Source organism: Colossoma macropomum, unplaced genomic scaffold, assembly GCF_904425465.1.
Source record: "Colossoma macropomum unplaced genomic scaffold, Colossoma_macropomum, whole genome shotgun sequence".
Taxonomy (NCBI): Eukaryota; Metazoa; Chordata; class Actinopteri; order Characiformes; family Serrasalmidae; genus Colossoma; species Colossoma macropomum.
The window spans coordinates 20667438-20688607 of record NW_023494802.1 but is presented as its reverse complement, the minus strand read 5'-3'; the positions used below and the strand labels follow the sequence as shown (position 1 = coordinate 20688607).

At 42.2% G+C, this 21170-nt stretch overlaps 1 protein-coding gene across 2 annotated transcripts in view; it reads left to right on the top strand.

Moving 5' to 3' along the window:
- The window catches only part of tns2a (tensin 2a), a 124363-nt gene that overhangs the window by 24926 nt on the left and 78267 nt on the right, over positions 1–21170 (top strand). For both annotated transcript variants that reach the window (XM_036591919.1, XM_036591918.1), the window contains exons 2-3: positions 14968–15073; positions 15310–15347. In XM_036591919.1, the coding sequence (XP_036447812.1) occupies positions 14968–15073; positions 15310–15347 (144 nt within the window). The remainder of the gene's footprint in view (positions 1–14967; positions 15074–15309; positions 15348–21170) is intronic.

Here is a 21170-nt window from a genome sequence, read left to right as displayed (position 1 = left end):
GTGAGCTCCTGGTTGTGTGACTCTGAATCTGTCCAGTGCTCTGTGTGATTTACGTTTCCTCCGGCCCGTATCCCAGAGTCTCAAGGTCTCCGGCCTCTCTGAGGATTTTCAGGAAAGCTGAAGTGTTATATTTAGTAAGTTGATAACATTGTGTCGCTCATGTTCTTCCTTGATAAAAGCCAGCCGCTAATAGACTGCTGCATGATTAGAGTGCCTGCAGTGTGACGGCCCAGTTAGACGAGCCCAGAGCTTGCACAGTTCCACTGCAGCAGGACAAGTAATGGAAAAGAGAATAATTTAGGTGCATCTGATGGTAGTTATTTCCACAATATTGGCTTCTGTAAATTAATACTCACAGATGGAAAATTAGCTTGCAAATTAAGCATCACAAGTTATTTTATGTTAAAACAGGCACTTTTTACATTCTGTGAAATCTTTTTTGTGAAAATCATATTTGTTTATCTTTAAATGTCTTTGTGCACCAGGTAATCAAATGCAAGAAATAACTGGACTAACATGGAAACTACATTGGATATACACTGTATTGCCAAAAGTATTCACTCACCCATCCAAATTATTGAATTCAGGTGTTCCAATCACTTCCATGGCCACAGGTGTATAAAACCGAGCACCCAGGCCTGCAGACTGCCTCTACAGACATTAGTGAAAGAATGGGTCGCTCTCAGGAGCTCAGTGAACTCCAGCATGGTACCGTGATCGGATGCCACCTGTGCAACAAGTCCAGTCATGAAATTTCCTCACTACTAAATATTCCACAGTCAACTGTCAGTGGGATTATAACAAAGTGGAAGCGATTGCGAACGACAGCAACTCAGCCACGAAGTGGTTGACCACATAAACAGAGCAGGGTCAGCGGATGCTGAGGTGCGTAGTGCACAGAGGTCGCCAACTTTCTGCAGAGTCGATCACTACAGACCTCCAAACTTCATGTGGCCTTCAGATCAGCTCAAGAACAGCGTGGAGAGCTTTGTGGAGAGTGTTTCCATAGCTGAGCAGCTGCATCCAAGCCTTACATCACCAAGCGCAATGCAAAGCGTCGAATGCAGTGGTGTAAAGCGCCGTCACTGGACTCTAGAGCAGTGGAGACGTGTTCTCTGGAGTGACCAATCACGCGGTTGCCAGGAGACGGTACTTGTCTGACTGCATTGTGCCGAGTGTAAAGTTTGGTGGAGGGGGGATTATGGTGGGTTGTTTTTCAGGAGTTGGGCTCGGCCCCTTAGTTCCAGTGAAAGGAACTCTTAATGCTTCAGCACCAAGAGATTTTGGACAATTTCATGCTCCCAACTTTGTGGGAACAGTTTGGGGACGACCCCTTCCTGTTCCAACATGACTGTGCACCAGTGCACAAAGCAGCTCCATAAAGACATGGATGAGTGAGTTTGGTGTGGAAGAACTTGACCGGCCTGCACGGAGTCCTGACCTCAACCCGATAGAACACCTTTGGGATGAATTAGAGCGGAGACTGCGAGCCAGAACTTCTCGTCCAACATCAGTGTCTGACCTCACAAATGCGCTTCTGGAAGAATGGTCAAAAATTCCCATAAACACTCCTAACCCTTGTGGAAAGCCTTCCCAGAAGAGTTGAAGCTGTTATAGCTGCAAAGGGTGGGCTGACATCATATTAAACCCTATGGATTAAGAATGGGATGACACTCAAGTTCATATGGGTGTGAAGGCAGACGAGCGAATACTTTTGGCAATATAGTGTATATGGGATATATGGGAACCATAGAACGCAGAAGGACAGAAGCTGATTAAAGCCCTATTTGAGCTGGATTAGTTTTATCTGTAATTTGAGTTATTGCCGATGAGATCTGTAATTTTAAACCAATATGAATCTGCCATGTTCATAAGTCTGGTGAGTAATTATTATGGAGCGCATTACTTTATGTAATCCGTCTGACTCGGAGCTCTTTTAGTAATAGCGCTCCTTTTTTAATCAACCTCATGCTAGTAGACATTGCCACCTCTGTTTTTTGGCGATCAGGAAACAAGCCTAACTGCTAAAGTTGAGCTCTTTTATCCAGTTCAGTACAGGACTACTGTAATCTAAAACACTCTGGTGATGGGCTAAATAAAAGGAGAATGAAATTAAATGTCTGAAGGTACCTCTTACAACGTAGAGTAGTTTTTATCCTGTTGGGTAACATCTGTTAAGCCCTTTATTAGCCTAATGCTATTGTATTTAGTAGGAAGTGGAACTTCATTTTTGTTGTTTGGCTGTTTGGATCCGTTTAATTGCAGCCCTAATGCTGATGTGAACATCCGGGCTGTTGGAGGTAATTTGGGGGCAATTACACAGATACTTTATCCTGTACGAATCGGCCAGTCAGATCCCTTACAAATTACAATACCGGACCTCCTCTAGTAAAACTAATCCAGCTAAAGTATAAGAGCTTAATTAGTCTATTTGACAAGATGGGGGAAACTCAAAGCATCACATTTAAAAATGTTATTCTCAAGTTTTCCCTTTAAGCCTTTCGTAGGTTTTAAGAGAGATATCGTCTTACGTTTGGCGAAATAATACCGCTGTGTTTTTTTTTGTAGCCCTCTTTTGAAAATCACCTCCCTCCTGAATGTTACATCATGTCTGTGCCTGGTTATTTTGAATTGTTTTGCAAGTTAAACAGCCCATTCCTGTCAAAGTAGGTGGTTCTTGGCCACACTAAGCTTTAAAATGCACCAGACTCACTGATGATAGTCAGATAGTCCTTGGGCAATAAGGATTGATGGCACAAACTAATAAATTGCCATTTGAGTGGTGATTTTCCATTGGAAAACACAGAAAGGCCTTTTTCCATGCAAGGAAACTTGCTTGTAGCGTCCAAATGTGAGATCTGCAGTCTGTGACGGGGGTTCTGGAGGGTTTCTGAAGAACCAGCTCCATGGAAACATGCACGATATGTCGAGAAGGCCAAGGAGAGGCGAGGGCAGGAAGCTTGTAATAGTGCTGTGCTGACTTCATCTCTGGAACAGGCAGTCTCTGTTCCCCTCCTGCCTGTCCCACCCTCCACACATGCACACATACAGGCCAATTCCAGCCATTGCACCAACACACACACACACATATTCAGTCAGTTCCCTCTTCTGCCTGTCCCACCCTGTTGGGATGCACTGATTCAATAGGGTGCACACACGTACACACACTCGGATATCCTCCACTGATTGAGTCTTGGTCATAATGAAAGGGGGGACATATAGGAAAAGACCACAGGCATGCAAGAGTTTAGGATCTACAGACTTTAGAGAACTCCCATCGTCTCTTTCCTGGACAGTGGTTCTCTAACGTTGCCCCTTAGGCTGGCTTTATGTGGTGAAACTTTAGTTGCTTGAAACATTCATGAAACTAAATTTCACTTTAGTTGCATAATGTAAAGCATCCTGCAACTCGTTTGAAACTCAGCCACAAAAATTGCAACCCTCTCAAATATGTGAAACAAGATGTCAGGTACAAACATAAACACTGCTTAAACATTCATTTCCAAAGGCCTAAAGGATTAACATACACATAGCTTAAAAACACAAAGATTAAAAACTTAAATATGTAGTAAAGAACTGTAGCTAGATGGATGGATAGACAGACTGAGACGAAGAGATGCATATAGTGAGAACAATGCAATGTATCAGAAAATAACTACTTAAAATCTCAGGCTTATTACACAGTAAGGCTTATTACTCAGTAGCTACAGAGACGTCAGCGCAAACTGGTTAAGCTATTCTTAGGTTATAGAAGTGTGTAATACAACGTTGGGCCTGCTGCCGGGCCCTGGCCATGTAAGGGGTTAATTTGGCCAGCTACTGGAGTTGTGGAATGTGTTGCATGACATTTTTATTTACTTTATGTAACGCCAAGTTGCATGGAAATTATGTTGCATTAAAGCTTTACTGTGTAAAGCCAGCCTCAAAATACAGACTTAAGAAAAATATTTTTTTGGTGTGATGCCATAGAAAAACCCCTTTAGTGGGGGGTTCTTTAAAGAACCATGTTTGTTACATGAGAGTACAGAATTTTTTTAGAGAGACTCCCCTTAATGTCAATGTTCTCTACAAGTTAGGCTTTTCTTAATTGTCCAAGCCAAGAACCACAGGAACCTTTATTAGTGTAGAGCAGGGGTGTCAAACTCAACCACTGAAAGGACCGTATTAAAAAATCTCAACTGGCCATTTTTGATTTAAAGTGTGGCGAAACTACGACGTCAAAAAAGAGGCACTGAATATTGAATAATGAGTCAAAAATAATTTGAAATAAAATCAGATAGTTTCATATAAGACAATAGATTACAGACCTGTTAAAAGGTCCCCCAGTGTACGGTAGGTTGGGGAGGGGATGGGAGCACACGCTACATTGCATGCATGCTGGGAACTGTAGTGCAGCTCATGGTGAAATGGGCTGATATTAATAGAAAATTAAAATAATTTTGTGGGCCAAATAGGATTGTGCCATGGGCCTGACTTGTTTGACACATGGGGTGTAGAGCTCTAACACTCCCCACTTCTCAGGCTGATTAATTGGATGAATTATGTTAGCAGGAAAAAAAATATGCAGGCCGTGGTACTCGAGGACCGGGGCTGGGGACCTGCACTAAGAGAATGAAAGGATTTCTAGGTTTGCCATGATTTCATTGTCTGCAATGCAACAGGCATTCCAGTGGTTTCAGGTCTCATCTCTGAGGGATTAGCTGCTGTCATTTGCTAATCTTCTAATTGACAGGCACAAGGCGAGGGTGCTCCTCACGTGGTCTTTAAGCCTTGACATACACCTCATCGTTCTGGTCACCAGTGGAGCTCTTGGTCTTGGAGGAGATCTCAGTTCTTGTACTTCCACAGTTGCATTGAGCCTTTGAGTTGCTGTATTACTGTAAGTAAACTTGTTCTGCATCTTCAGAAGCTCGGTTGGAGGTATTGAAGAGCGAGTGAAGGTCTTTTTGAGAGAATTGCACATTATCATACACGTGCGTTTCCATTCTGCTTCTGCGGTCTATATATGTTTATGTGTGTGTGTGTGTGTGTCAGTTAATGGTGTCTATTTCTGTGTGTGTGTGTGAAGATTGTTCGCCCGTGCCTTCAATCCCTCCTCTGTTCTTTCATTTGGGCTTGAAGTGGAGCGAGAAAGGGAGGGTCCTCACTCTCAAAGGCCATCTTTTGACTGGAGAGCCTCTGGCTCTGGGTGGCTAAAATTAAGCGAACAGGCCCTCCTTGTCTGTGCTCCATACCCAAGGAGCAGTCCCTGCCTGGGCTACCCTGCTGTCAACACGTTGTTGGCTGGGCAGTAGGGGAGCCTGTTGTGGAGTCATCCAGTCACACCTCACAAGGTTAGTACTGGAGACCAGAGCGCTCAAGAAGTAGGGGTGGCTAGTATAGACAGCATTAAGCTGTTTATGCATATATCGTTTTTCCAGTTGGGCACTGACCCTTGTGGGCTGTCGGGTTGAAAAGGTAAGAGGCTTTTTTTTTTCCCCCATACTTAAGCCGTCCAGCCTTAAATGAAATCAACATGGTCTTGTGGGGTTCAGGTAGCATAATACAACGAATGCTTTAGCTGTTACAGTGGTTGCTGTTTTATGTAAATAGAAAATGCAGAACATCTAACTGTTGTCATAGTTATAATGAAAAAGCTTTATCTTTGCTATACGTTTCAAGGCAAGTTGTTGCTGCGAGTGGAAAAACCTCATGTCAAGAGGAGGCAAAAACGCTCTAACTTGTCCTGAAAGTTAAAGTAAAAAAACGTCTTTCCAAGAAATTTTGGTTCATTCGTCATTAAATTTTCACATGATGCGAAGAGTCGCTGGAGTTTTTATGCAAAAAAGTAAACACATGACACAATCACAAGGTTTTTGCGTGACCGATGAAATACATTTTCTGATATTTTTAGCCGTTCATTGGTTTTGACAGGCTTTGGGTGTGAAGTGTGTTTGGGGAAGATTGAATATCTTGTAATGAAACATGACAAAAGCTTTTTAGTAGAAAAAGAAAGTAAAACAAACATTCCCAAGGATTTTAAGATGGCTGGTTTATTACAACTACAAGAGGAGCAGAATCAGCCAAGCTGTTCAACATAGTCTGGCAGGGTTTGCGTTGTCCTTCCCATAAACAGTCTTTTTCTGAGTTTGTTCACATATTCCTGATATCATTGTCTCAGCTGGTGAGATGTAAGCCTGTTGAATCAGACAGAGAGGAGGGTGGAGATTCAGGGTTGAGATTTACAGCGTAACACCTAACTGTTGTCATGGGACGCTCTATGACACTGTGTCCTGTCTGTAGGGAGTTTATTAAGTAATGTAGCAACAGTTTGGATTAAATCTGCAATTCCATGTTGTTCTCTTGTTATGTAGTTACGAGGTCCAGCGCGCTTATCTGTTCCAGCCTGTGTCAGTGCTAGGCCTGTCGTAATTATTACATAACACAGTAATAATTGCCTGATTGCAGCTATTAAAGCTGACTATAATTACTTACATCACAACTAGTCGTGTGCCGGTCTTAAGAAAAATTGACCAGGATAATTAACATTTCATTATTTACAATATTATCATATATTATAAAGCCAACATGATGCTTACTGGGTAATGTAATTTTAAACGCTTATAATAACGCTTTTTTTTTTCTACTGAAAGTCGACCCATTTTTCCACAAATCTGGGCTATAAACTATAAACAGACGGCGTCTCTTCAGTGATCTGCTCTGTAAAAATTATTTTTATTAAAAAATACAAAGAGCGTCTAAGATTTTTGGCTTTCAGCAGTAAATTATAAGCATATAGCAATATGTGTATCATAAAACATGTTCTGTTAATTTGAGGGGAGCTTTTACAAAATGAAAAAAAAAAATTGACATTTATTTCATGCAGTTACTGAATAATTTGCCTTACGATTTGGTGACGTAAATTCAGATGGACAAACCAAAATATACCCTGGTCAATAAGAGGTTGATATATAAGCTACTATACTAATCAACATATAAATATAGATATATAGACATATATATGTATGATGTATCATATAATCATCAGGAACATGTCACACCAGTCATTATATAACCGTGCTTAATGTGGAAACAGTGGGTCTCTTGTTTATCAAATATACTCGTGATGAGTGCTAATTTCTGCTAGCGAGGAAATGAGATTCTTCATTATATGATAGCATCAAGCTAACGACTGTTGAGTTGTTTTCTACACACAGACTGTGAACAAACAAAGACATTTAGGTGACCTTTTTTACTTTGTCTGCTGTTCATATAGAGTGAATCATCCTGTAAATATCTCAACTTAATGCTAGACTACTGGATTTGCCTGTTAGCCCATTAGCAGTCTGTCTGCACAGGTTAAGTTTGAGATGCTTTCATGCCTTTTAATTCTTAAACACAAAGCTTCTCCCAGCAAACTTAAGTGTATTCATGAAACTGAGCATTTTTCCTTCCCTAAAATGAGTGAGAGGCGAGTGAAATGTGTTTGTCTGCTCCTCCTTCTGCCGTGCTGTGGCTACGTGATCAGAGCGCGAGAGAGCAGTAAGAGTTTGTGAAAGCAGAGCTGCTCTGTGTTCAAGAAATCTCTGCTTGTTTGACTAAATCGCAGTGAAGGTATTCAGAGCATCCACGATTACGTTACCACGCATGTTTAATATTGCAGTACACTGAATTACAAATACCGGCATGTGTCTGATCAGAGCAAACAGATTTGTTTGTGTTTCTGTGAGGGAAGTACATTTATTGAGACATGTGGGTCTTATGAAAGCAACACACACCGATCAGACCTAACATTATGACCACCTCCTTGTTTCTACGCTCATTGTCCATTTTATCAGCTCCACTTACTATATAGGTGCACTTTGTAGTTCTACAGTTACAGACTGTAGTCCATCTGTTTCTCTGATACTTTGTTAGCTTTTACCCTGTTCTTCAGTAGTCAGGACCCCCATGGACCCTCACAGAGCAGGTACTATTTGGGTGGTGGATCATTCTCAGCACTGCACTGTTGTGCTGGTATGAGTGGATCAGACACAGCAGTGCTGCTGGAGTTTTTAAACACTGTGTCCACTCACTGTCCACTCTATTAGACACTCCTACCTTGTCAGTCCACCTTGTAGATGTAAAGTCAGAGAAGATAGCTCATCTGCTGCTGCACAGTTTGTGTTGGTCATCCTCTAGTCCTTCATCAGTGGTCACAGGACGATCTCTCTGACATGATGGTTCATTTACATTCATGGCATTTGACAGACGCTCTTTTCCCGAGCAACTTACAACTGGAGCATTTTACACAGGTAGTGTTAGTGAAGGTAGAGTCTTGCCCAAGGACTCCTATTGGTATAGTGTAGAGTGCTTACCCAGGTGGGGATTGAACCCCAGTCTACAGCGTACAAGGCAGAGGTGTTACCCACTACACTATACCATCCACACACTCGTTCACACTCATTTAGGTAAGTGACTCAAATCTGTCATTAATGTGACGAACCGGCGTCCTGAAATGACCCTCATGAGCTCATCCTACTCAGTAACGTCACGTGAATGAATCACGTTCATCATCAGCACAAACTAACGAGCAGAACGAGCTTCGCTGAGAAGATAATTAACTCTGATCACCTCTCAGCTTCATTATTAGAGCGAGACGAAGGAGAAAAAGGTGAGATGAGCTGCTTTTCCACCGTTTACAGGCTTTATCTTCTGTTCGGCGCTGTTGCCATGGTAACGCTGAATGATGACGCACGCACAGTGGAAAAAAAGCACATGAATTCAGATCTGAGCGTCACATTAAGGTCACATGGCCACGAATCGGATACTTATCTGATCTAGGACCACATATGAAAGTGGCCCAGGTTGGATTTGAAAAGATCAGATTTGTGTGTCCAAACATCAGATCTGAGTCACATTAGGGCCGAAAATCTGATTTGTGCCACTTCAGCCTGGTAATATGAACGTAGCCGGAGCTTCTCGCATTGTGCAGCGCTTGCTGGGATGTACAGTTTAAATCTGATCCCTTTAGTTTTACGTATAATCTCTTTATATCAGCATCACAATTCTGCATAGTATATAGTATATTTCAACCTATCCCTTCCTCATAAAGCAGGACATCACTGTGTACCATGTTCACACTAACTGACCACTCTGCTGGGGTTAGATGGAGTTGAGGGAGGGTGTTGGGATCGCCCATAGCTGCTTCCTTAAATTAAAAGTGAATGCAGGGTTTTGAGCCCCTTATTAACCTCCCCTAAGTGTCACGTTCCGCTTTAAAGGAGATACAATACTGGCTCTATCCTCTTAACCAGTCATCTGGTTTGCTGAGAGGGCAAGGAGAAAATCACTCAAATGGAAATTAGCGTCCTGCTTTAAATCTGGATGCGTGCCTGGTTGCTTGTTTAGATCTTGCTCTTGAAATCAGCCAGTCAAAAGGGGCTTTTAAAGAAGTGGTCACTTAGTGTGAACGATTCCACTCATTACCATCTTATCTTCTAGAGGGTTCTTGAGCCTGAGCTTGATTTCTGAACGAGGTAGTGATATGTTTGTGTGTGCTTGTGCCCAAGTACTGTATTTAGCTCTTAGTTAGCAGCCAGATTTCCCCAGGATGATTCGTCTGGTCCCCAAGAGAAAAATGCAGCTTTTATTTGCAAGATTAAAGGAGCACAAAGGTTTCCTTTTGGCTCCTGAAGTTTAGGTTAGGTGAAGTTATAGCAACAATACAGAAGTCAGTGAAAATACTAGGCCCTGTATGATATATTGATATTGGCTGATATTGGTGACTCGCGCTACCTGTGAAGATATCACCAATAAAGTGCCAATAATTAGTGACTTTTTAATGGTTGCATGATTCTTGCAATCCCTCACAGTAGGTCAGATCTTCAATGGCTGTGCCACTAGGGAAGCTGATTTAAGTTACCCCCTGTTTACCTGCATCATTGCAATACAGGCTGAACTGGAGCAGGAAGAATGGGTAGCTCCACCCCCAGTGCTATAATATTTATATAATTTAAGACTGCGAGTTTCTGCTGTTGGAGTTTGAGAACTATCAATCATATTTGTCAGTAAAACACTGTTTAACGGAAACTGCTGGAACATAAAATTCCAATGTATAATATAGATTATGTCTGTCGTCCAGCTTGCAGTGAACTCATGACTTTGTCTTAATGTTTATGCTCCTGAGAAATAACCCAAATGTGTTTCGTTTACTGTGCCACTGTGTATGTGTGTTTGTGTATAATGACAATAAAATTAAACTGAATTGAATATAAATATAAAATTAAATTGGCCATATTATTGGACTTTATTAGTACCTTGTTGATAGTTACGCAAATTTTTAGCACCTATATCGGTTTTTGGACAAGAAGATATAAAAGATATTGAGACAATAAGACTAACCACATAATAACCGTGCAAGACTTGGTAGCCCACCAAAACTGCCCCCATCAGATAAACAGCACTTAAAGCTTTCATCTCTGAGAGAGAGGAGAAAATCAAGCTGCTTCAGATCTGAAAACATCCACAGGTGTTTCTGTCCGTCCTTCCACTGTGAGAAGACGACTCAGCGCTATGGGTCTGAAAGGATGTGTAGCTGTCAAGAAGAACCTCACTGAGAAAAGGAGATGGACACATCAAACAAAGAAGCTGAACAATGGACTGACCACCCCAGAGTCCAGACCTCAGCACCACTGAATGTGTTTGGGATTATTTTGATCATGAGAAGCAGAAAATGCAGCCCAAAAAGAATGTAATTTGTACAAAAGACTTTCGGCCTCAATCTCTAATATCTTCCTAAGTTCTTAAATTTGTTTTAGAGAAGGTCCTAAAAAAGGTTACGTTCACATTACCAGGCTGAAGTGGCACAAATCTGATTTTCTGCCCTAATGTGACTCAGATCTGATGTTTTCAGGGCTGTGTGGGCACAAATCTGATCTTTTCAAATCCGACCTGAGCCACTTTCATATGTGGTCCTAGATCAGATACGTATCCGATTTCGTGGCCACGTGACCTCAATGTGACGCTCAGATCAGAATTCATGTGCTTGTTTTCCACTGCGCGTGCTCCATCATTCAGCGTTACCATGGCAGCAGCGCCGAACAGAAGTTAAAGCCTGTAAACGGTGGAAAAGCAGCTCATCTCACCTTTTTCTCCTTCGTCTCGCTCTAATAATGAAGCTGAGAGCTGATCAGAGTTAATTATCTTCTCAGCGAAGCTCGTTCTGCTCGTTAGTTTGTGCTGATGATGATCGTGATTCATTCACGTGACGTTACTGAGTAGGATGAGCTCATGAGGGTCATTTCAGGACGCCGGTTCGTCACATTAATGACAGATTTGAGTCACTTACCTAAACGAGTGTGAACCATCGTGTCAGAGAGATCGGATTTGAGCAAAAAATCTGATTTGAGCAAAAAATCTTTTTTTCTGTGCTCTTGAGTGTTTGTAGGTTCCACGTAAGAAAAGATTAGTGAACATCAGAATCTTCATGAAAACCACATAAGTGGGTTTTAAGAAGTAAATTCTTTTTAAAAATGGGTGGTGACCACACTAAATACTGAAAACTTTTATATTCTATTTAGTTTTTGAGGCTTCTGTGATTTTCTGTCAAATATGTGTTTCCTACTTTTTTCCTAACACTAAATAATGAGTATCTTGTACCTTTTGGCTGTTTTTACTGGAAATGAAATGCATGAATGGTCTGTGACTTTTGCACAGTAGGCTGGTCAATGGAAAACTATAAAGATAGTATTACAGTACCTGTATGTGTGTGTGTGTGTGTGTGTGTGTGTGTGTGTGTGTGTGTGTCAGAGAGAGAGATGGTGCCAGAGTGTGTACAATACGCCGCTGTATGGCATCGAGTGGGCATGCACTGCAACTCACGCCAGCTGTCCAAACAGTGCCCAGTGCTGGAGGGAGAGCAGAGTGGAAATGAGCTCCCTGAGCCTCCACTGCCAAACGGAAAAACACACAGCCCAGCACAAAGCTGCATTATCCTGTCAAATAGAGACGCCAAATATGCTACACAACACACAGTAGTCTTAGAGAAAGCTGGTAAAATGTTCCTGTGGTTGAACACTTTGTACGTGTTGATTTTATCGCTGTCTCACCAAAGAACAGTGCGTTGCCTGTCAGCTGTCTGAGGACATCCAGCTTTTCAAAATGCTTTCAGTTAGAGGCGGCCCTGATCTGATACCAGCTATCGGTATCAGGCTGATATGAAAATGCTGGATTAGATATGGAAGGGAAATGGAAATAAATTAAATCCAATCCTTAACAAATCTAGCCCTCAGTCACACTGTGTGGTGTTATGTTGTTGGCTAAGTGTGTTCGAGTAGATTGAGCATCTAAAAGTTTGAGCCTACTTGTAGATGTTCATCATAAATTAAGTACCTCAGTTACAAAAGCTTAAAGCTGCACTGTGTGAGATTTTTTATTAAAATTGAAGTAGTTTTAGTAAATGAGGAGGAAAAAAATAGCTAAAATATGCGTCACCCTGTAAATCCTGAAATAATAATTCAGAAGAGGTGTTGGACTGGATTACTCTGGAGTTTTTTGCACCACATCATACGTCTTTACACATTAATGTCACATGCATGAACTGAAAAAGGAGGTCCGGCTTGATGTTTGGTCTCAAATGGAAAATGCTACTCGACAGCCAGCCAATTGGGTGCATTCATACTGTATCTGAACGCTGCTGCTACACCTATACCAAGATGTCAGAGCATGATTTTGCATGACTCCTTGTGCTAAACAACCAGTTACCTCTTCTTTTCAGTGCAGCGTTTTATTTAACTTTATGTTAAATATAATAAATATTTTAATTGGCATCTCATTTAAAATGGGTTTTTTTAAATGCCTCATTAAGGGGCACAGAATCTTTGTACTGCAAGTTTGGCTGATAAAAGGTACTGGAAATGTGTTTAACTTACCCCATACAGTAGCCAAGTTTACATGCAGCCTGATAATCTGTTAATAATCCGCCTAATAGCTCAATCAGAATAGAATACGTCCATGTAGACACCTCAGTCGGAATAGTCTAGTCCGATTGAGGCCATTTGGAATACAGTTTCTAGCCGACTGATCGAGGTGGGTAATCCTATAAATAATCCGTTAAATAGAAGAATAATATCCGTGTAAACGCCTGTATCTGATTACATTCCCTATCGGAAAGTCCGTTCTGATCATGTTCGTCGCGTCATAGTGAGAGTTTATACCGTTCAACATGGCGGAGCAGAAACTGGTCTGCAGAGGAGACGAAGTTTCTGCTCTGGTCTTTAAAAGACGGCGGTGGGACGGACGTCCAGCTTATGTGTCTCAGAACACGACGTCTTCCTCTCGGCCTTCTTTAATAAGGACATGTGAAGGACGTTTTCCTGAGTCTGACATCATTTTAAAGCCATTAAAAACACAAGCGCTGCTCACTGCTGCTCATCTCACTCTGACTGGACTCACGTGATGCTGGTTGTCATGGTAACGTCTACACTCAGCGGTTCTCTACCCATGCGTGTCATTTTGGATCAGATTACTGTAGTGAGCATGTAAACAGAGATTTTCATCAGATTGTTGAGTAGAGTGAGAATAAACACCTCAGTCTGAATCTGTAATCGCAATGTGTTCAGTCAGATCGGCCAGCAGTTTGGCTGTAAAGAAGTTCGAGTCAGACATGAAAATTCATAAATGCAACCCAAATTATATGATGAAGATATGGTGACAACAGTGGATAATTCACTTATATCCTTGGAAGACACGTCCTTCCAAGAGTTCTCTTGGAATACTCTCTCAGTGCACACACAGACATCAGATTCATCCGCTTGGGGAAGGGGTCTGAAGCACAACCGATCCAAAGATTACATAGTATACCTTTAACCCTTGTGTGGTGTTGATGGGTTTGTTACTCAGTGTTTTTAAATCAATACAGCCATAACAATTTGTGTAAAAATACCAGATGTTTAAAATAGCACATGTCCAGTGTAGGGTTCTCCTTTAGCAGCTGTAGCCAGTCAGCAGCCTGGCCATGTTGTCCACCTTCACACACACACAGAAACACAGACACATATACAAACACATACACACAGGCACACACACTTACAGCAGGCCATGTAGGAGGAGAACAGAGTGAAGGACACAGCACCTCCACACTTTTACTCCCCGCAGGTTCACCCAACACCACATGTGTAATATAAATGTGTGGGGGGTGAACAGAGTGAAGACACTGAAAATGGGTTATTTTATATGTTCTTCACAGAAAATGAGCAAAGGACAAGAATCTGAGGTTGAAATAATAATAAATCACATCATTTTTTCTTTTGGTAAACATTGAAAATGGCTCCCACAGACCTGAACACCACACAAGGGTTATGCTCATGATTTACATATTAGTATTAGGGAAAAAAGTAGTTTTCTTTGTCATTTTGCAATAAAGTGTAGCATATTAAATACTAACCTGGTTTATTTTGAGGAAGACAATATCACATGTAAGTACTTGTAACCATGTCTGTAATGGTATTAGCGTGGGAATCATGACACACCCTGTGCATTTTTATATCTGTTGTGATATCAGCATCACTCACTTTGTTCATTTTCAAAAGATTTTCCGTAAGTGCTTCTAACAAAAGTTTGGAAAGTTCCTTTTCCTTCATAGTGTGATAAACGTTGCATTCAACAGAAGGAAAGGAGTCCCCAAACGTTTGATAGGCAGATTATGTGTGAAACGATCAGCATGAACACTGGCCAGGACTTCAGGGATCACTGGAGTGGACCAGTTGCTACATGTGATCTCTGTGTTCTCCAGTTGCCTGTCTTAAGACGAGGTGTGTCACAGTGAGATTAACTCTGTTACGCGAAGGTTTTGTCCTCATGCTTGACTTTGAAAGATGAGACACTCAACGTGAAGGGAAGCTCTAACAGGTTCTGTTCAAGATCGCAGAGGTACACGTAGTAACGGATGCAGTCGGAGAAAACGGGATACACTTCCTTGGGTCTCTAATGGGTTTTTGTTTTGTGCAGGCAACGAAGGGAGAGCCCCATGTCTTTAAAGAGAAGACCTTTAAGAAGAAGCGTCAGTGTGGGGTGTGTAAGCAGAGTATAGAGAGCCTGGGCTCCTTCTGCCGAGGTAAGTCATTGCCTTCGTTTTTTAGCACACTAAGACAACTTCATTGATTCTTGAGCCATATTAAGGCAGATTTAAAGGCATGTAGTTCTGGCTGCTCTTAAATTCTTAGAATGTAGTTGTTACTGAAAGCATGGCTTGGAAAGATTGATTCAGGAACCTGTTAAAGAACTTTGACTAGCATTCTCCTGCTGTAATCTCACTAAATCTGTACATTCTGTTCTCTCTGTCATTTGCAGTCTGCAAAACAGCCACTCATAAGAAATGTGAAAGCAAGGTAAGGACTTGCTGTGTTTACATTTTACTTAAAGTTGCTTTCTTGCACCATCACCCACCAACCATCTATGCACCGACAATGACAGGCATATAAAGGCATGATATCTCAGTAAACCCAACAGCTAAGTCTCTCTCTCTCTCTCTGAAGGCTCTCATGTCTCTCTCTCTCACTCTGAAGGCTTCTATGTCTTGGGGCTTTGCTGCTGCCAGCCGCGCCTGAGCCCCGGGCTGCGCTTGTGAAAGGCTCATTGATAAGAGCGCTGAATGCCAACTCTGGCCACTGGCTGTCTTGGCACACCTAGTCAGATCAGAACTACAGAAGCCAGCAAGCTCCAGTTTTAGGCCAGGAATACATGCATCATGCTTTGGAAGAAGTTATTGTGTCTGGTTAGAGAATCATTTGGCCACTGATGAATCAATTGGTCATTCACTGGCATAGATCTTTTCCCTCAATTAGAAATGATGCAGTGGAAAATGGATTGTTAGTCTAAGGCCCAATCCCATTTCTTTTTTTTACCCCTACCCCTGGTAGTGGCTGAAATCTTCCCTCTGAAATGGGACCTCAAATAAAAAAGCACATTGCTTCATTAACAGCTACCAGCGCTGCTCTGTAGGTGACGCTGCCAGTCTGCAGTGACAGCAGAGGAGGGTAAAGTTCAGCAACATCACTGTAGCCCTGACACTTCGCCCCACCCCTCTATCTCAACAAAAATCGGGGCACCCTACTCCTAGACTTGAACACCTAAAACAGAGGGCTAAAGGCCCAGTGGTAGGGGGGAGGAGTAAAATGGGATTGGGCCTAAAAGGCAAGCAGTCAGTTATTGTGTTTTTTGGAAGCGGTCATTGTTTTGTGGACAGTTGCGTGGTCCAAGTGTCAAGACAAAGGCTTGGATTTGGTAAAGAACTCTTGGTAATCTCTGGGGCACATCTAATCCCTTTTCCACTGCATGGCTTGTCAGTCTTAGCATGTTACCACGGCTTACGCTTTAGAGGCAGCCTAATAACTTAATCCAAGGAAGGATGATTGTCTGACTGATCTTTTGTCATGATTCGGCTGTAATCTGGCCTCTCTGACCATCTGGGAGAGCACGAGAGCAGCTAGAATCAAGACTGACAATAATCTGCTTTTCCCTGACGTTGTTCAAACATTTCCGCAGTGTTCACCTGACGTTGTTCACATGCTCTTTGTATGTGTTCCAGGGCTGCAATGATTCTGTAAGGTGGATTAGACAGTGTTGTTTATAGAAACAGTTGATTGAGTCATATAAAGTACTGTGCAAGCCAGAGACCACCCTTTTGTTTGTGTAATTTCCAGTCAAAACGGCCATTAAGTACAATGTTTTTCGTTTTTCAGCATCAGGAAAAAGTTGGAAGCACATTATTAACAGAAAATTACACACACGCCTCTAACACCAAGAATAATATCAATTCTGTCAGTATTTATTTGGTCAACTCTTCACTTCTGTGTACCCTCTACTGACACTTTAACTCCTCCTTCCTTACAAATCTCCAATCTTGAAATGAGTACCAGGTTGTAAAGCTGTTCCCAAAGTGGTCACTGACATTGTTACCCTTGAAAGAGACACTCAGCTTCACACAAGCGACTACCCAAACTCACCTTAGATGCCTTGCGAATGTCTTTCTCATGTGCATCTATAATGACTAAAGGAGATATTTCTGAGGGGAGCAGATATAAGATACACCTTACTACAGACACTAAAACATCCAGAGGTCTTTCTATCTGTCTTTCCAGTATGAAAAGACACCTCAGTGCGTTTGAGAGGATATGTAGCTGTCAAGAAGCTGTTACTGAAAAACTCCATTAAAGCACCGCGATTGGATGTCTGTGATGTGGAATACGGACCAAACGAGATTTGAGATCTTTGAGACAGATGGCAGTATGTATAAAGACAAAACAATCAAAAAAGACTCTTCGAACCATTTCTACAACCATCTGTCATCGCCAGCATGGCAGAGTGCATCGGTGCAAGCTTAGGGATCAATAACAACATCTGGAGTTTGAATTTTGGTCATGAATGTTGATAAATACAAACAGATTTGAGTACATCCTGCAGTCCCCTTAGAAAAATATTTGGGGGGAAACTCACTCCACTCAAGATAATGACCCCAAGCTCACTGCTGAGAAGATTAAGACAAACTTATTAAACAAAGAAGCTGCTGGTGTTCCCAGAACAGTGGAGTGGTTTGGGATTACTGGATAAGCAGAAAGTACAACAAACTTCTAAGACTGAAATTTGGAGGTTTGAAAAAAAATGCTCCTGTGGATTTACTGCACTAGGTCCTTTTCACAAGAAACTGAAGTGTGTAAACACTGAGTAAAACAAGCTCCGCTATTGCCTTACAGACAGTTTCTAACCTCAGAAATACAGGCGCTTGTATCAGTTCAGCACCACAGAAAGGTGAGTCACTTTATCTTTGTCACAGTTGCCAAGATTGAAATCCGAGGATGTGTCCAGAACTGTTGGAGAGCCAAACACACAACGATGTGGGAGTCCAGACTAAATAAAGGATATAAATGATTCGTGGAAGAATTCCTTTACAGCTATCAGAGCACAGTAATGTCAACTAACATCAACAGAGTGATAAATCAATGGATAAGCCATGTTAGCTGGAGATGTTGAAACAGCTCCCTAACAATAAACTAGTAGCAAAAAGCATGGGGGGGGGGTGCGCCGGCTTGTCAGGCTCATTTGCATTTATAATCACTCCAGCTGGTTTCCTGATACGTTTAATCTGCAACGAGAAACTGTGAAACACTAAAAAGTCACGAGGCTGAAGAAGCTTCTTGTTCAGGTTTTTCCGTTCCACCTTAAATGGTGTAGCCGTTGCATTCAGGCACCATTTAAGGTGGAACCACCGGCACCAGTGAACGAACATCTACTCTCCGCTGAGCACTCGCTCTCTCAGTTTCTGACCATTTTTGAGGGAGAAAATGAAAACTCTTCCTCTGAAAGCGGCTGAAGCAGCAACTTTAAAGCACCAACTGCTCAGTGTAACGTTAACTTGTTAGTCAGTTGTGGTGAAATGCTGACTCAGAGGTTCTTTTACTCTACATAACACAAGTTTATTCCTTTATTAACTGCACAGACTTGTTTTCCTCTGCTCATCATCAGCTGACAAACCACTGAAACTGAGATGAGGCTGTTTTTGCTTCAGGCTCGAACACTTGAGTCATCTGTACACGCTCTACTCATCAATGTTGCTATTGTAATTGCTCTAGCAGAAGCAGCGTTTCGCTGCAAGGGCAGGGTGAAAATGGAGAAATGTGAAAAGGGCCTATAAAGGCAAAGGGCGGACACACTGTATACTGAAAAACAATTGATATATGTTCAGTTACTAAGGCTTCTGGGCAATTTTATGTTAAATATGCTCTGTGATTTTCTTGCTGATGGCCTTAATGGCCCAAAGAAAGTCAGTCTCAGGAACTACTGGACCTCTATTTTTCCATCAAACTGTAAAAAGAAATTGCTTGTTGCGTAGACTGAAATTTATTTTGGCAGCGCAGTGATGAGGGCAAAATAAGGAAATTGCAGAGGGCATAGTGGTTCAGTTATAGTAATATTTTGAATAATAATTAATAGATTGATTGATTATCATCTGTCATAATTATCACAATCCTAAGTGATGATTGTTACTTGTAGCACTGTTGTCTACTGTGTGAGCTTGCCGCTTGGCTGTGCTGCCTAGCTGGAGCCTGGCCACTGTGGTCTCAGTCAGTCTGCAGTGATAGAGATCATCTCAGTGGCGGAAGGGAGCGGCCACTGTCCCCTGGGGAACCGGCAGAGACTGAGACCTTTTCAGAGCTTTATCGCTTCTGTGGAACGGGGACTACCTCTCCAGCTCTCAACACCTCAGCGAGAGACTGAACAATGAGACGCTTTTGAAAAACATTTCACCCCACCTAGATTACAGGAGACAAAGCAGCCTGGCATGTCTTGATGCCAGTGGGGCAGATCAAAGTCTCAGGGGCCTTTGTGGTGCAGCGTGCATCAAGGTTAAAGAAAGCGAAGACACCCGATGCCGAGTTGACTCAAGAAAAGCCATTAGAGGCACAGCCAAAAAAACTGGCTGCTAAGTAACACGTCAAACCCAGCATCTCTTTCTCATGATAAGTCATTATATTAGCACGTGTTTAAAACGAAGGACGACTTTGTTTAACATCTTCAGTCGTGGTTGTCGCTGCCAGCTAGATGAAGCTGTGCAGCCCTCGGCAGGCCGTGACCATAAGCCCCTATCCTCTCCTCGCTAATACCGAACATCCACTTGGAGGAGAGTCAGCTGTTTCCTGTTGCTCTGGTGAGCTTCTGTGCGCTCTCCAGGTCCCTGACGCATGATTCGATTTGAATGCTCCTCCGTTGGCTTCCACACAACACTGCCTTCCGTAATGTCAAGCGCACCTTTGGGGTCATACGTTAAAAAAAAATCTTATTTACACAGTTTTTCTTTAACCCTAGATGTGGTCTGTCAGCCAAGACGTGTTTGACGTCTGAAATGTGCTTCCTTACTTTAGCAAGAATGCAGCAAACGCCAGTTACCAGTTTCCAGACTGCATGCATAAATGATTATGTTTTGGCTTCAAACCACAACCAGTTGTTAAAACATCTCGAACAGACTTGATTGTGTGGTTTCTGACAATGTATTACATACTCTCATCTGAAAACATGGACAAAAGTACTTTGTGTAGGTAAAATAGCAAAATAGCAGGTGCAGCCATTCTGAAGCCTTTACTTTCCATACTATTGTCTGCTGTTTATATAGATAACAGTAAGGCTGCGTTCACATTACCAGGCTGAAGTGGCACAAATCCGATTTTTTGCCCTAATGTGACTCAGATCTGATGTTTTCAGAGCTGTGTGGACACAAATCTGATGTTTTCAAATCCGACCTGAGCCACTTTCATATGTGGTCCTAGATCGGATACGTATACGATTCGTGGCCATGTGACCTTAATGTGACACTCAGATCAGAATTCATGTGCTTTTTTTCCACTGCTCCATCATTCAGCGTTACCATGGCAGCAGCGCCGAACAGAAGTTAAAGCCTGTAAACGGTGGAAAAGCAGCTCATCTCACCTTTTTCTCCTTCGTCTCGCTCTAATAATGAAGCTGAGAGCTGATCAGAGTTAATTATCTTCTCAGCGAAGCTCGTTCTGCTCGTTAGTTTGTGCTGATGATGAACGTGATTCATTCACGTGACGTTACTGAGTAGGATGAGCTCATGAGGGTCATTTCAGGACGCTGGTTCGTTCACATTAATGACAGATTAAACGAGTGTGAACCATCATGTCAGAGAGATCAGATTTGAGGAAAAAATCGGATTTGAGCAACGAGGCTTGTAATGTGAATGTAGACCCTGTTCACATCTGGTCATTTCATATGTCTTGAGTATCAGGGCTTGTCCACATAAAATGCAGGTGTACATGCACACAATTTGCATTTAAAGCAAATTTAAATATGATAGCTCAGACCACTTCAGGAGGAGGCAGGGTTTATTGTTAACGATTGCCTGAATGCCCATACATACATCATCTAAACCGCTTATCCTTCTGGGTCGCGGTGGGGTGCTGGAGCCTATCCCAGCTGTCATTGGGCAGAAGGCAGGATACACCCTGGACAGGTCGCCAGTCCATCGCAGGCCTGAACGCCCAGCGCAAGTAAAATTAATTCAGAATAGTAGAGTTGAAGGTCACTTGTCCAGTTGGGCAAAATGATGTTCAGCCATTAGATGACACTGAACAGCATAACTGACGTTGCCTTCTTTCCCTTTTATTTGCAAATACTGTTTGTTATGAGTTAAGTATAGC